At 26.8% G+C, this 17,911-nt stretch overlaps 1 protein-coding gene across 1 annotated transcript in view; it reads left to right on the top strand.

Annotated features, from left to right (window-relative positions):
- The first annotated feature begins 657 nt into the window (after nt 1-657).
- The window catches only part of LOC134838125 (protein sidekick-like), a 60,337-nt gene continuing 43,083 nt past the window's right edge, over nt 658-17,911 (top strand). The window contains exon 1 of the mRNA XM_063853590.1: nt 658-726. Within this exon, the coding sequence (XP_063709660.1) occupies nt 660-726 (67 nt within the window). The 5' untranslated portion in view covers nt 658-659. The remainder of the gene's footprint in view (nt 727-17,911) is intronic.

Here is a 17,911-nt window from a genome sequence, read left to right on the forward strand (position 1 = left end):
ATCTTAAAATTTTTTATTAATCATTTTTCATCTTTAATCTATTCGGAGAATCTATTAAAAGAAACGTAGCTGAAAAAATCCTACAATTATCGTCGAGTGTCAAATTGACGTTGATTGTCGCAGAAAAGTGAAAAATTAATCAAGTGAAATAAGAATATACGCAACATTAATATATTAGCTACACTTAAAACGACATCATATAATCCCTCTAAATATCAATCTCATTTATGCTGTTATTGTGTGTCGCTTTCCATTTTGTCTGCCCGGCTTAAAAAAGGTCAATCTTGACTATTATAACGCGCGACTACTGCTTTTTTGTCGTATCTCCGAGAAAAAAAAAAATAAATAGAAGAAGAAATAAATGTGTAATAATAAAAAGAAAGAAAAAAAGTGAAATGAAATGAAAATGAAAAAAATAATAAAAATTGTGTAAAAAAAATATAAATAAATGATAAAAAGAGAAGAAACAAATGCTAAATGCATGAATAGATAAGCCGCACATGAAAAATATATAAAAAAAGAAGCGAACAAAAAAAAATATTGTCGTCAGCAAAGTCGTCTGCTGAAACACTACGAGCTGAAAAAAAAATAAATAAAAAATATATATAATATTATTTATATTTAATGTTATGCCATTCGGTTAAAGAAATAGGAAAATTATGGATTACAAGACTGCAGTACTTTTTGCAACATTAATCTTGGATTTACTTTCGTGTTTCGTGCAAGGTAATTATTATTCTTTCACATTTTTTTTCGCTATTCGTCTGTATTTCGCTAACGATATCAACGCAGCAGTAATAAAAACAACAGCGATAAATATAACAACGATTAAAACTGATTTAACTTTAATATTATGTGTGTAGTTTGTTTGTTTATTTATGAAAAAAATTATTCAAGGGACCTTTTCTCAAGCAACGACGAACAAGAAATTACTTCACGAAGGGAGATTCAGTTCAGAAATATTTTGAAAAAATTAATTAAAAACTTTTATTTAAAATTTTCTTATTAAAAAATATTATAAAAATTATTTAATTAAAAATTTTAATAAAAAAATTTTTATTATTAAAAATGTTAAAAAAAAAACAATAATAAAAAAATATTTAGGAATTTTTAATGATAAAATTTAAATTAAAATTTTTAAATAATTTTAACATTTAATTACACTCAAAATTTTATATTTTTTGTAAAAAATATTTTTTTTACAAATTTATTTATATTTTTCAGTTATTTTTTGTCGAATAATTTTTATTATTAAAAAAAAAATAATAAATTTATTAAAAAATAAGACTTATTAAAATAAAATAAAAATAATTGAATTTTAAAATATAATTTAAATTAAATAATTTTAATATTTTAAATTAAAAAATAAGTTTTAAAAATTTATTAAAATAATAAATAAAATAAATTAAATATATTTTAAATATAAAATTAATAAAAATAAAATTCGTCAAATTAAACTAAATTTAAAAAAAAAAACAAATTAAACTTAATTTAAAATTATAAAAAATTAAAATAAATATTTTCGGCAATTTTTAATAATTTTATTTTAAATAAAAATAGGTACTTTAAAAAAAATATTTAAAAATTTAATAAAAATTTCCGGCCTAAAAATTGAACATCCCTTATCACCGTCTCCCATTTCTCTTACAACAATGTTCATAAATATCAGTATTGTGAGCTAAAATTCGTTAATATACAACTTCAAAGCCTTTCCTCTCTCACACACACACTTCCTTCAGAAGCAAAAGACGAGAAAAAAAACCTTTTTTGGGTCAAAATGGTATTTAGTTTTACCATAAACTTTACATTAATGTAGCAATAAATATCGTAACTTTACATTTTCCTTCTCCCACTAAACATATATTTGTACAAGTAATAGTCCTTCCTTCGTCTCTCTCTCTATTTATTTGAAGCAAAGTGAAGAGTGTGAATTATTTGGCATTTTGTGTATATTACCATTTTTTGACAAAGGTTCCGTGTGTGTTACAATATTTTAGCTAAAGGGGATTTTGCGAGAATGCGTTGGACACATTACGAAAAGTTACGAAACAAAAAGAGGAAATAAAGGAAATATTAAAGGAGCTATTATGAAGATTGTGTAAAAAAAGGATTTTCACAACATTTTATTACATGGGAGAAAAAGGGAGGAAATTTCACAAAAAAAAAATGTAATTAACGGGAAATTTTTCCGACCTTCCACAACGCAACTACTTAATTAAATTCCTTCATAACACACATAATTCCATCTCGAATCTCATATTTCAAACATTTCCACGCCTGATAAATTTGCTAAAGATTTCTGTGTGTGTGTAGCATTAAAAATAAACGTAAATGCAGAATTTCTAATTACACATTTAATTCACCGTGTGAAATTTTTAATCGTTAAACAGATGTGGTGTGTTTTTGTGAGTGTATGTCTAAATTTAAATGAATTTTATATTTATTTATTATTTATTTCGTTTGAAGACGACGCAGAGTGGAAGTAGAAGATGAAATATATTTATTTACAAATAAATAGAAGACGAAGTACGAGCAATTCCAGACATGAAAGGTTTTGACATCGTCGTCACATTATTCACATTATTAATATGAAATGCATCAAGACATTAGTTTTATGGCATCACGCATTACGATACACACTCGTTTGCCTTTTTCTCTCTCCCATTCTCTCAAATATTGAGCTCTGTGCGGTGCATACGTCGTTCTTGGCTAAGTTATGGAGATCGTGAAAACTAAATATCCATGAAAAAATCCATTAGAACCATAGATTCATCTTATTTACTGCTTACACTTTCGCCTCGACTCGACACAACTCGATGTTTAACAGAGTTGTTTCACGTACATGTTACACGACGAGACGAGGGCAAACAAAGTATCATGTTCTCAGTTCCTTTTCTCAGATGGAGAGTGTTTTTTTTTATTATTACAGAAGTTGTTGGAATGATGCACACAACTCGCACTCATACGCATAAACTCACACACATCTCATAAAAATTCATGTTCACGAGAAAACAAATTGGATGCTTTTTTTCTTAGGAAAATAAATAAAATTTATGAGATCATTTTTTATACAATTTTGATATTTCTTCCCGTCTCTTTTTTATTATATTTTTATTTTTCAACATTTTTCTACATATTTACATTTTATGTGCGTGAAGTAAATGATTTTATTTATTGAGTAGATGGAGTGGCTGCACTAAAGTGCTGCATTATAGATTGATTTTATTTTATTTATTAATTTTTATGTCTCAGATTATTATTGGTCGATTTGCGTTTTTATAGCTAGAAAATCAAATTTTTGTCAATTTTATTACCCGAAGAGACTTAGAAACACTTCATTTACATGGAAATGCGTTCTGTAAAAAATAAATGATTTTATTTTGTTATTCATTTCTAATCAATTGGTTCATTTAAATTTTAGGCCAATACAATTAATAAAAATATTTTTGATTTTTAAAAAATTTTCAATGTAAAAAAAAAAATTTAAAATAATAAAAAATAATATTTTTGACAATTTTGAATTAAAGAATTTTTTCAAAATATTTTGTTGTTTTATTTAAATTGAAAAAAATTATTTTAAGTGAAAATTGTTCCATTTTTTGGATGTTAAAAAAAAAATTAAATTTAAATTAAAAAAAATAAATAAAAAATAAGAAATATATTTGCTTGTTTTTTTTTTAATTTTTACTGAAAATAATTTTTTTTTAATTATAAAAACTTAATTTTCTCTAAAATATTTTTAAATAAAAAACTTTTTTAAATGAATTAATTTTTTAATAAATTTTTATTAAAGTAACAAAATAAATTAAAAATTGGTTAAATTTATGAGGATAAAAAAATTATTTTCTCTTATTTTTCAAATTAATTAATTTAAATAAATAAAAAATTTAAATAATAATTTTTTTAAATTAATTTAAAAAATAAGAGAAAATTAAAAAAAAAACTTTTGAACTTGAAATAAAAAATTTATTTAAAATTTGTTTCGGCCTAAATTTTATTATTATTATTACATGTTAAACATGATGTGATAAGATTTCAATCTACTTCAACACTCATTTAAAATAAACAAAAATAAATCACAAACGAGTGATTGAAACATGTTTATTTAAAATTGACCAAATATCTTTGGAATAATTTTAAAATAAAATAAAATATCGAATTTTTATTTTATTTAAAAAAATATCATGAGAAAATAAGGTGAAACTAAATAAAAAAGTTATTAAACTAAAAACCGTTTAAAAAATGTCACAAAACGCATTTAAATGCTAAAATTAATGTTCAACCCATTTACGGCACACACGGAAATGAAGGAAACTGTAAAAAAATTTGTCGCGATAATAATAACAAGATATGATGAAATTCCCGATGCTTTTAAACTTTTCTCTGCCGTCGTGACACCGAGCGCGACTTGTCGTTGTTGACGTGACACGTACACGTGTGCAAAATTATTCATTAATTACTGCGGTAATTAGACAATATGTGGAAATTCGTAATATGACATAACTTGAAAACGATGTCATATTATGTGGAAGTCGCTTTTTGTGTGTCTCTCAGTTGCATGAAAATTTCATATCAAAACACATGCATGAGGAAAAGGCGCATGCGTGCTTTTTATAGTTGCTTGTAGACACAGAAAACTATAACAATGGCTTTTGAATATCATTAAAACTTCACGAGGACACATTCGGTACTTCATCTGGTTCTGTTGCAAAAATTTTTTTTTGTTACTGAAATTGATATTGCAGGTCATTTTTTGCCAATGAATGATGCAACAACTTCATTAAACTACTTCTGAGATGTTTAAAATTCACCCTTTTTTATTTCAAAAAGGAAAAAAAAATGACAAGTTATTGACTTTTTTTTAAATCCACTCAGTCAACTACAGTCATTGACATTCATTTTTTGTGTGCGAATCCTCTCCATTGTATAAAAATATAATGAAATTCTCATCCACGATTATTGGGACACATGCAAAAAAAAATTATAGACACAAAAAATACCCGATATGTAGTCATTTGCCTCATTTTTTGTGTGTGGAAAATGTCACCGCAAGGCAATATCAGGTGTACGTGAACCTACAAAAATAAAAATAACATTATTAAGTATTAAAATGTGTGATGTGAATAAACGTCATTGGCACCTATCGTCTCCTCCTCACAGCAAAAAATTGTTACTGCACAAATAACTCGATGAATAACGGAGAAAAGTGAAAAAAGGAATATTATGAATTTAATTTTATTTCATTATTGTAACATGCGTCGTCGTCATCGTAGGCGATGGTCGAACCAAGATCGAGTAGAGTGTTGAAAAAAGGTTAAAAAAGTTATCAGTATCAGGAAATTGAATAGTTTTTTTTTATTTCTTTATATTTTTGTTCTTTTTTTTATATTATGCTATTCAATGGAATTGAAATAAAATGTCGATGAAAGTTTTATGTGTGTTATTAATATATGTGTCGGGTATAAAAAAAATAGTGTATGAAAAAAAATCTTTTTATGTTACACATTAGAGAGCGAGATCTCCAACAACAATAAAACCATTGTGAATAAAGTTCATGAAATAGAAAAAAAAATTGGAAAAAAATGTAGGAACATTTGTCGTATACGTTCTCGAGTATTTTTTCATGTTTAAACAACAAAATCGATTTGTATTATTTTTTAACATACTTTTTTTTGTTGTTGTTTATTGTTGAAGTGAACATACTTGATTCCAATGATTCCATCGTTCGATAGCTATTTAACCGAAAAATAAAGAAAAAAAGAATGGAAAAAAGGGAAAAAATCAACATCTTGTAAAATATATATTTTTTTTTTTTATAAAAATAAAGGTTCCTGGACTTTTATATTTATTTTTTTCATTTATTATAGTTTAGATAAGTTTAACTTCTCGTCAAGTTTGAAAAAGTGGTGAAGGAAAGTAGTCATAAATTACAGTAATGGGGTGAATGGTTTCATTAAGTATTTATATTGTTGTAATGTCACCCACTGAAGCATAAATAATCGAATCGAAAAAAAAAATAATTAATGACATTATATTTTTTTCAGCTATAAAAAATAAAATAAATAGTACAGGAGTCAAGAAAATTATAAAATTTTAAACGAGTAAATTATTTATGTCGAAATGAAGTCATAAGGCAAAAATTTCGTAAATATTTCTATAGAAATTGTCAGTCTGCGTAGAATAATGATAGTAATAATTTTAAAAATGTTAACCAGACCTGACATAAAAATTTTTTTGTAAAATAATATATTTGCGATAATAATAAATGATGTGCGTAATTGTAACTTAATACGTTTGATCCATATCAAATTTTAGATTTTTTTGAAAGATATTTGAAAAAAAAAAATAGAAAAAAATATAAACATTAAAAATGCGTGTCACATATGACGATGATGACGATTATTATTGTGATTAAAAGAGACCAGACCATCAACAAAAGTTATGAGAACCACCTACATGAAAGAATGAAACGTTTTTAGACTACATATTTCGTGCACATTGCTGCTCTACGGCACAAAAAGTGTCTGAAATAGAATCACGACAGATGTCTAAGTCCCGATAATCTCCGGCAATTCGTTGCCACAGGGCGTAAAATGCCAAATATATGCCTAACTACTTAGAATTTTAATAAATTTTTGAATGTTATGAACAAACAGACGTATGTAGGTAAGTACAGATCGTCATTAGAACACATGCTGTTGTATATCAAATTTTTGTTGTTGTTCGTCTTCTTTCTCGTTTCAAGTATCATTGAACGTGAAAACTTATTATGCCAGACCAAACCAGACACTTTTCGAGCACACAGTTGAGAGGCTGGCTTGGCATGTTATCATCAAATATTGGATCAATGTTGAGGGAAAATTTTTGTTGATACACTTTTTTGTGTGTTTGGAGAATAAAGTCATATCAGTTCTTTGTTGAGCTGAGCTGGATTTATCAAAATTTTGGTACAAAAGAGAGAAAGAGCCTGAAAATATTTAAATCAAAGATTTATCGATTCTTCTCTAATATTCTTTACTATGGCTTCGTAAATTCAACATGATTCAAAACATCGATGGACCTGTGACGACGACGACTTAGACATGTTCAGTTCATTATTTCAAGCATAAAGTAAACAGGAAAAAACAGACAGTTTCTTAATTAATTTGTATTTTTGGATATTTTCAAGAACATTTTACATCTCTCTCTTATGCATGGATGGCATGAAACACGCACATTTGAGCACTTTAAAAAGCGTGAAACAAATGGGTGAACAAACAAAAAATAAAAGAGACATACCATTTAAAAAAAACGAAAGATGAGACTGTCTTTCGCAGATATCTTGCGTTTCTCTAAAAACGCATAGTGCGATGATGATGTATGTTTCTTCATACATATATGTGAATGTAAAACAAATAAACAAACAAAAATATTTATTTATAATACATCATCACACCCATTTAACCCAAGCAAGTAAGCAGACAAGCGTGTAAAACATTAGATAGACTTTCGAAGAGATACACGCATTAATTTTCTTCTTGTGGAGTGGAGTTGAGCACCAAAAGTATAAATCAAATTTACCTGAAATCCAATTCGAAAAACGGATTGAAACTAATTCATCTGAAATCATTAGCAATATATCATGTTGTTGGACATTGGGTTCGTATGCTACTCAGTTAGAAATTTTTTGGCAATTTTTTTTCTTGTGAAATTTATTTATTTTATTTTCAGGAGTTATAATCAAGATTTTAATCATTTACATCAAAAATAAAATAAAAACTTTGAGGTTGAGAATTTTTTTTCATAAAAACAAAAGTAGCAACTTGATCGTATAAACGCCTTTGATCCATCTTGTCCATCAACATGTCTATGGAAGCAACTTCTATTAACGCAACAACATTTTTCAAAACTTCCAAGCAGATCATTTTTGGCATAAGCAGAAACGGAAAAGAGTAGAATGAGACTTAAGTACCTATATAATTTACTCAAAAGTGAGACTCCAGTAATTTGAACCGAACTTAGTTCTTCTTCTATCCTTAGCTTATTTGAATAAGGAATCTACATGAAACTGATGACAACAAAACAAGAGAATGTAGAGTACTGAGTACTGAGTGAGTACTGTATGAAGAGTAAAAAAATGATACACGAAGCCTCAAAATGAGATTTTTCAATAATATAATGTCAAATATTTTTAAAACACAGACTTCTGAAGGACGAGCACATAAAATGACTTTATAATAAATGCAGCCTAAGTTAAGATTTACTCAGAACTGAAAAGAGAAAAGGAATATGTGAAAAGATTATTTTCTGATAGAATTCATTAAGTGTTAATTGATATCCATTAAATTAGGTTTAACACATCACAAATCTCTCTTTTATCATAACTTAAAAGAAAATGAAAAAATATATTAACGTTTATATACACAACGTAACACTAATCTTACCAAAAAATTTCTAACTGGGCACACATTTGTATACACAGCATATAATTATTTTTCGTATTCGGCAAAAAGATTGCGATCTGATCAATTTTTGGGACCGAACTAATAACACATACAAATAAAACGGCAAATTAATTATAAATGGTTCATTGGGCAGTCTTTTTTTTTTGGTTTCTCCTTTGAACAACTTGACGAGGAGTTTCCGTTCAAATTAGATATAAATCAATGTTGAAACAAAAAACAAAACTAATTCTATGTGTTATATTCTAAGTCTTATGATTGAGTGAGTGAATGAATGAAATGAAGTCATACAAGCTAATCTGAAACCGGTCCAGCGATAAGACAGAATTCGATTTTGACGTGGGTGTGATTTGCCTGCGGCTCTTATTAGATTTGCTTAAAGCAGCTATTTATTTACTGCCCCTGATTCAATTTGGATCCCTTTCATTTAACTTTTTTTTTTCTTTTTTTGATACAACGAGATAATCCAAGACGAACGAAAGTTAACATCTACTTATATTAAAGCACTTTACATTTTTTTTCAGCAAAACCTTCACTCCCTTCACGAAGATAAAGAATGATCGACATTTCAATAAAGTAATAAAACTTCGATGCAAATGTCTCTGTCTTTAACTTTCGTGACATGCAATGTCCTTTCATTTCATTTTGTTTCAACCTATGGAACATTTTTCTGCTCTGTATTCCGTTTTGTTTGACAAAATCATTCAATCTTCATTTCACATGTGTGTGTGTGTGTTTGTGTTTCTGTTTATTGAATATTAGTTCTCGTACGCTTTTAAAACCGACGAAGACAAAGATTAATATTAAAAAAGAGGACAGATGTCGAATCCTTTTTCACGCTGTCTATACAAACGTACGAGATGAATAGGAAACTTTACAAAAATCCTGCACAACATCCGTCTATCCATCTAATTTATATTTCTAATGCATCGTCATCGTGGATGGCGTATTTTTTTTCAGTCCAAGTGCCAATATCTCTCCGAGATATTTGTATGGCAATGGCACAAAAACATCAAAATCAGATGGTGTTTTGTGCATTCATACGCCACCATCCTTCAATAATAACAACAACAGCATCAATTTCAATCTATCTCTATCTATCTATCTATGGGATAATGCATGCAGTATCACTTTATCACTTACTCCGTATGTTCCATCCAATATTGAACAAAATGCTAATAATAATAACAAATATGTGTGACGTGGTACGATATTCAATACCAAAGTCCCCCTCATCATCTGCAGTCGTTGCATTACATGTCAAGTTTAATAGAAATTTTTTTCCAAATATTTGGAAAGACAAAAGTTCGGCTCTAATCTACAACGTCGAACTATTTTATGATTATTATTTTTTTTTCTAATACGAAATCTCTCTTTACTTTCGTGAAAGTACTGTACAACCCACCCTAATTGAGATTATTTTATGACGAAAAAAAATATGGAGTCACAATGTAAACACTAAACCCTCGTATGCGTTGAGTCTATAATTGAATTTAGTTCAGATTCTTTGTTCTATTTGAACAATACCACTGCTCTCAAAGAATAAGAGAGAGAAAGAAAACGACAAAAAATGCAATGCATGGTACAAAACTTTTAATGGTTTCAACCAGAAAATGATTGAGTCATTATTTTATTATTGTTATTATTGTCGAGGACTATTATTAATATGTTAGTTCGCCCTTCTTTTCGTATTCTTCATTTTCCCGTTTCTCTCCTTTCAACGCAATACCAAACAATGAAACCTGAAAAAAATATTAAAAATCTGAATTAAATTGCAGGGATTACCTTAATTTGCGTGTGTGTCGTACACAAAAACCACACAATTAGTTTAATCAAACTTTTTCCCGGAACGTGTCATTTTCAAAGTGACACAATGCAACTTTCTGTCGCGTAGTTAATAACTGCGAGTGCGAGGTTTTTATACGGCGACATTGTCCACCCACTCACACAAAATGTTCTTATTTTTATTATTTTATTATTATTTCTGGTTGCATTTGCATAAGCGAGACATAAGCGACCACATCATTATAAAACTGAAACGAAATGACAAAAAAAATGCGTCCCGTTGTCTTTTTTCTCATTTCGTTTTATTATTTTTTTGGTTTGGTTTGTGCAGACTCAGCACTTTTTTGTCATATATTTTTTTGGAGTGAATTGGATTTTTTTTTTCGATGTTGTTTGGTAACAAAGTGCAAGTGTGGATGTACAAAAGGACAAAACAATATAATTTAACAGAGGAAAAAAGTAAATAAAGTAATACAATTTACATAAAACGACATCATGGTTGGGACTCTCTTGGAATATTTTTATAAATTGGTAGTCGGCGAGTAGTTTTTTTTGTAAGACGTATGAATAATAAACGAGGAAAACATTTAAAAATATTGTTTGTATTAAGAATTTTCAAGTAGAATTATAACTAAAGTCAGTTTTTGTTTAAAATTTTTATTTAAATTAAATTTTAAATTTTTTTCTTTTATTTTTCCAATTTTTTTTAAAGAAAATTCAATTTTTAATCTTAAGCAAAAATTGTCAGAAATTCAGGAGTTGAAATTAAAAATTAAATTTAAAAAATTAAGATATATTTTTTTCAGTTTAGTGATAATATTGGCATAAAAATTTTATTAATTTTTTTTTCTAAATAAAATTAATTAATTATTTTATAAAGAAAAAATAATATTTTTCTATATTAATTCAATAATTCAATAATAAAAAAATAATATTGCCTAATATTTAATTCATTATTAATTAAAATTAATACAATAATTACTAAGTTATTTTTTTTCTAAATAATTTAATTAAATATATCTTAGGCACCAAATTTTTTTTTTTTTAAAAAAAAATGTTTTTTTAATTTAATTTATAATTTTATTAAATTTATTAAAAAAAAATAATTAAAAATTCAAATTGAAAAAATTATAAATTGAAAAAATTATAAATTATTATAAAAAAAATTAAAAATTTTTTTATAAAAAAAATAAATAATATAAAAAATTAATTTTATTATAAAATAAATTTATTTTATAAAAATAATTAAAAATTCAAATTGAAAAAATTATAACTTAATATGAAAAAAATTAAAAAATTTTTTATAAAAAAAATAAATAAAATAAAAAAATTAAAGTAAGAATTAAAGATAAATTAAATTTTTTGACCTATTTTCGGTACATTTTTGTTAAATTCATTTTTTTTTCTGAGAAAAATAAAACAAAGAAACGAACTCTTCACTGCCGGTATTGATCAATTGTAATGCAAATCCAGGGCACTTTGACACAAACCGACACACAGAGAGAAAAAAGTTCTCCGACTAAAGGAAACTGCTAAACGGACTGCCAACTGTTGTTACTGTGTGCATATGACGTATTAAAATATTAATACAATGCTGCATTGTCGAGACATATCTCTCTTCCACTTCACTTTATATTTATTATTCTTCATATAAAATAATTGGCCTCTTAATGAAAAACAGTGTTTTGTTTCATAAAACCGACACATACACGCATCACCACATAAATATAAATAAAATGGAAACAATGTTTAACCTCACATACGTCGTCGTCATTTGACTATTCGAAGTAAAAGTTTATAAGGAAGTGTCATTCTTCTAAATATTGTTTTAAGTGAAAATAACACAGAGAGCCGACAAAAACAGCAGCAAACAATAACGTGCGATGATATATAAAAAGACACACAAATTATAATAACAACTGTTTGTGTCATATCAGAAAATGTTTGTTTATTTTCTGCTTGAATAATATTTATGGTACTAATAAAGTTGAATGGTTTTTTTTCGTTTTATCGAAAAAATAAAAAAAAAGTAGTCAAGTTGTTACACCTTCGCAAAAATTTCGTCGTCGTAAGATTAATGGTGTGTGCTCATTTAATTCGTTTCGATTGACGAAGCGACTCTCGTAATTATTACGAAGCACTTTGGGAAACACTTCCTGTCCCTACTCTAATTGATAAATGCTTTCATTTTATCTCCCTTACATTTTTTTTTATTTCACTGACACTATATCACAACCACTCGTGTCAAGAAGTTTTTAATTGAGTTTTCATTTTTTTCCGTTTCCATTTTTAACCATTTATCATCTGCACATTATAAAAAGATATAAAAGCAACTCTCTCGCTGTGTGTGTGAAAAATATCATTTTTGTCTGTGTTGCGATGTAAAAATGAAAAGAACAGTAGCACGTCGCTCTGTCGACAGCACAAACAACAAACATAATGATAACAGCAGCAAATACGGAGGACAGTTTATAATTTTCACCATCATTATTATATTATTCTCCTTCTCTCTCTCGCACCCATTTATAAGCAAACAGCCACAAAATGACCCAACAAACAGCAGCAGCACCATTTACTCTTTTTTAAAAGACAATAAATGGAAAAAATTGTACCGCACGTCAAATCAAGATGATAAATAAGCTGAAAAAAATAAATTGAAATTACTGACACGCACGCCAAAGATATAAGTTTTTTTCGTCGTCTTCGGTCAATGTAGGCTTGAATTGAGGAATGAGGAGATTGTAGGAGGTGGTAGACAGACAATTTCTTATCGTCTCTTCTTACTTTTTTTCTTATTACCTCGCATTAAATGTCGAGATGTCCGAAAAAGAAGAAAATAAATTTGTATTTTTTTTTTTGTTTTTGTTCGTTGGACTGATAAACGACTGTAATTTGTGGAAATTTCATGTTTTGCGGGTAAATGTGAGATGTTTAGAAATTAATATTAGTTAATTAAATAAAATTTTAATAAAAATAAAAAAATATTTATAAAAATTTTTTAAAAATAATTTTAATTGAATTATTAATTAATTTTAATTTTTTAATTAAAATAATTTTGAAATTAATTAAAATATTATTTATACTGATTTTGTAGAGTTTTCTTTATGAATTCAATTTAATTTTATTCAAAAATTAATTATTAATTTTTATTTAATTTAAAATAAATAATTTTTTAGTGAAAAAAATATTCAGAAAAAAATATACAAATAAATTAAAATAATATAATAATTCTAATTTTAACAAATCTTTTAGATTTTTTATTAAATAATCAAAAAAAAATCGAAAATAAAAATTAAATTTAATTTTATTAAAAATTCACACAATAATTTAAAAAAAATTTAAAAATATATTTTTTAATTTTTTGATACAAAAAAATTATAATTTTTAAATTTTTATTCAATTTGAAATAATTATTTTTTAATAAAAAAATTCAGAAGAAAAATTAAATACCTAAATAAATATTTATAAGAAAATATTAAAGTTCTATATTTGACAAATCTTTCAGGTTTTTTAAAAATTAATTAATAATTTTTTCAAAAATAAAATTAATAAATTTATATTAAATCTCTTCTAAAAAATTCTAAAAATAATTTTAAAAAATTAATTTTAAAATATATTTTTGAATTTGTTGAAAAAAAAAATTAATAAAATAAAAATAATATTTAAGTTGAAAAATCAATGTAAAGAAGCCAAATTAAAATTTTCAAGAAATACGAAATATTTTCTAACAAAATAATTTAAGTACAGCGAAATTTTATTTTTTTACAATGCTGATGATGATGATAACGCTGATGTCGACGAGGAAATGGAAGATGTATGTCATTTCACGGAACATACAAATAGTTACTTTTGTGTCAAGTTTTGTTCTTATTGTCCGAATAAATTACATTCCGACAACCGACGACGACGACGACAACAACGACATTTGTTGTTTGGGTCAAGCAGAACTAAGCAAGCAATCAATATACTGCATTATTTTATTACTATTTGCACAAGTGAGTGAGTGAATGTGTGTGATGTTTGTGTACCGACATTGTTCACAAATAGTCCAATTATGTGACAAATCAGTTGAGAATATATTGCTTTTTGCATTATTTGTGTTGCAAAGTGGCGGACTCGGGAGATTTTTTTTCTTTTTGTAAGTTGATTCACCGCTCTCGCAAGAACAATCAACCCCCTACCTGACGTTTTTTTTGCGTCTTATCGCCACGACGACGTGCTACTGTAATCAATAATAAAATGTACAAAAAAGGAATGAAACATGACACTCGACTCGTGAGCATCGTATATTTACCGCTTTGCTTACCTTTCTACTTAACCCGCCTTCCTACTCTCGTCGCACTCACGGGAACTGTCTTGTATTTATGTTCGCCTGCGTTTCGTTTTCGAGCTAATAAAATAAAAATAAATTTATATTTGAATTCAAGTCTCATATGAATCAAACGATCGATAGTCTCTTGCTCGGTCTAATGCAGTATTTATTTATTCTGCTTGTTCAGTGTGAACGTTCTCTGTCTCTCGTTTTTCTGTGTAGCGAACAGAAATAAACCCAAACTTGGGTCTATCCCTTTTATTTATTTTTTTTTTCGGACTTTCGGATGACGAGAACGACGACGACGCATGTAAAAGTAAATTCTCCTAATTGGACTCATCCATAATGGAGTCTGGAGGCCTACGACACGCTCTTTTGATTGCAAAGGTATTATTAGTTACGAATTAAAGAGAAATGCTGGTGAGGGAAGTCTCTCCCCATGTATTGTTATTGGATCTGCCACCGCAATAAATGAACATTCGTACCCAACTAAAAAAAATTTGGGGAAAAAACAAAAAAAAAAAATAATAAATAAATAAAATAAAATAAATAAAAAAATAATTGAAAATTAATTAATAAATGAAATAAAAATTAATATGAGCTTTGAAATAATTTTGTAAAATTTTACATTTTAATGAATCTAATTATTTTTATAATTTTTTTCTTTTTTTTACATTCCTATATTTTTTTAAATTTATTTTCTCTAATTTTTTATAAAATTTTCCATAATTTAATTTATTTTGCAAATTTTTATTTTAAATCTTTAAATTAAAATTTTTAAATAAATAAAAATAAATTATATTTTAATCAAATAAAAATTAGAAATAAAAAAAATCAAAATTAATAAAAAAAAAATAATAAAAATCTAACAAATTTTAATTTAATAATTTTTAAAAAATATATTCAAAATTTATTTTTTTGTAAAGTTTAGAAAAAAAAATTGAAATTAAATTTCATTACAATTTTATAAGTAAAATTTGGTTCAATCTTAAATAAATAAATAAAAAAATAAAAATTTTTTATTAAATAAATTTAAATTTTTTAAATAATAAAATAAATCTTATAAAAAAATTGTTCGAAGTCTTATAAATTTTATTTATTATTATTTTATTTTATTTCAATTTTTTTTTAAATAAAAATTTTAAAAATACATTAAAATTTTTAAGTTTACAAAAATTCATAAAATTATAAAAATAAATTTAATTTGTTTTAATATAAATTAAATTTGATTTAAAATAAATTAAATTTTTCTAATTTTTTTTTCAAATAAAAAAAAAAGTAAAATTTTGTAAAAAAAAAGTTCACTCTTTTTGAGAGAGATCTACAAATTTTTTAACTGGGCAACAATAAACGACACGACGATGTTTCTAATTTTTCAAGGTGTGATGATGGTATGTCGTCGTCGTTTTGTGCAAAGCAAAGACGAGAAACGAGACAAAATGCATGGAGAAAGACATTTACACATAAAATGAAATAAAATAGAGATAACATCTAGTTTTTGTGTGTGTGGTTCTTTCTGCCTCAAAATTTGATCCCTCTCGTCTTTTTATTGTGTCTCGCTTTGCGTTTATCTCTACGTGCTTTTTTGGAGGCAATAATACAAACGCATAAAATGAAATGAAAGAAACATTTACCGTCATATCACACCCTCTTCTTACTCTAACTGCTGCCGTTCATTTTTCGTTTTTTTGTTTTAATGTGAAAAATGGTGCGAAGACAGGGTGTTTTTTCGCGTGTCTTTATTTTCTTGCGGAAATCGGAAGGAATTGCGACGAAGAAAACGACGAAGATGAATGAAGTTGCTCAAAAAACTTTTTAAAATATTTTAAATTGGGTTATGTCGTGTCGTGTTTTTATGAAGATGAAATTAACTCGAAATTATAATCACCCTGTTTAACATTCAAGCTCCCTTTTTCCTCCTTCCGTTCTAAATTTTTTCGTCTTTTGCGATCTTTTTCGTTACAAATAACCGGAGAAATAGAATTTCGTGCGTGTATTATTCATGCGAACCGAACTCCCTTTTGTCAATGCGATAGCGTAAGCACTTTTTGAACTCACTTTCAAACGTTTTGCATGAAAATTGGGGATTGGATTCTGCATGGCGGCGGCGGAATGTAGGTAATAACATTTTCAGTGAACGGAAGTCCTTTTTAACATAAATTATTAGGTTGTGTGCTACACACATTATAGACAGACAGTCGTTTTTATATGCTATTTTATTGCTTTTTATTATATTATGGGTGCCGTATGTGCGCTATTCAACCTTATTCAAGGGTAGATCTTTTTTCGGCTATTTTATAAATTTTTTTTTCGTACTATAAATTGCCGGCATGGCGTTCGACCGCCTCCGCCATGCAAAAAACCCATCGAGATAATAATATAAATTTTGTTTGTTGTCTAAAAAAATAATCATGCACATTAAAGCACCGCCAAAAATTTATGGCCCTATTCGAAAAATGTAAAAAAACTAACAAAAAATTATAATGATTGTATTTATTTTATGCGTAAATGCGTTCAAATCCACGCCAATATCCCGCCAATGGAGCAGAAAAGGAAAATTGCTTCCTCATTTTTTTAAAAAAAATATTTTTTTACAGCTTCGCAGACTGTGCACAGTCCCAGATCAAGTGTGTCAGCAATTTATTTTTAATTGTAAAAGTTTTCTTGTTTACCAGAAACACTCGAAAAAAATAAGACTTTGTTAGCGTAAATAAAATAATAACACACACACAAAATTTGAATAAAAAAAGTTTGCAAAACAAAAATATTTATCGGTAAAAAAAAGGGGGAGCGAGGAGACGAAAATAAAATGAAATGTTCTTAAAGTCGTTGCTTTTGGAAAATTGAATCAATTTTTAATCCAGTTATTACAGAAGTTTGCACAAAATAATCAATTGGGATGCCGCGTCGGGGTTTCATGAACAAAAAAAAATAGCGTTAACAGAGTGGAATGATTTTTTTTTTGCAAATGTTTTTTTTTTTTTGAATGGAAAATGATATTATTCGATGAAATCGATGAAAGAAATTGCTAAATCAGGCGAACATTTTTAAGGATGTTGTTTGCTACGAAAAAAAAATTCTAAAGGGCGCCACCCTTGTATCGATGCGGCGATTAGGTTCAATGCCTTGAGGTTATCAGTCACTTACTCTTAACTGGATGTCGCGCGATGATATTAATTTAATTCCATTACATTGACTTGGAACTTTAATGACTTCATTAATTTTCATTACAATGACAAATTAAATAGGATAATTTTTTTCTCGTCCTCGTCGCCAATGTTGCTCATCAAGCGAAACTTGCTGTTTTTTTGTGTGAAAAGGCTTCCACAAGCTTCAATGACACAACATAAAAAATGATGAGAAATTTTGTTTT

The sequence above is a fragment of the Culicoides brevitarsis genome, chromosome 1, assembly GCF_036172545.1.
Source record: "Culicoides brevitarsis isolate CSIRO-B50_1 chromosome 1, AGI_CSIRO_Cbre_v1, whole genome shotgun sequence".
Classification (NCBI taxonomy): domain Eukaryota; kingdom Metazoa; phylum Arthropoda; class Insecta; order Diptera; family Ceratopogonidae; genus Culicoides; species Culicoides brevitarsis.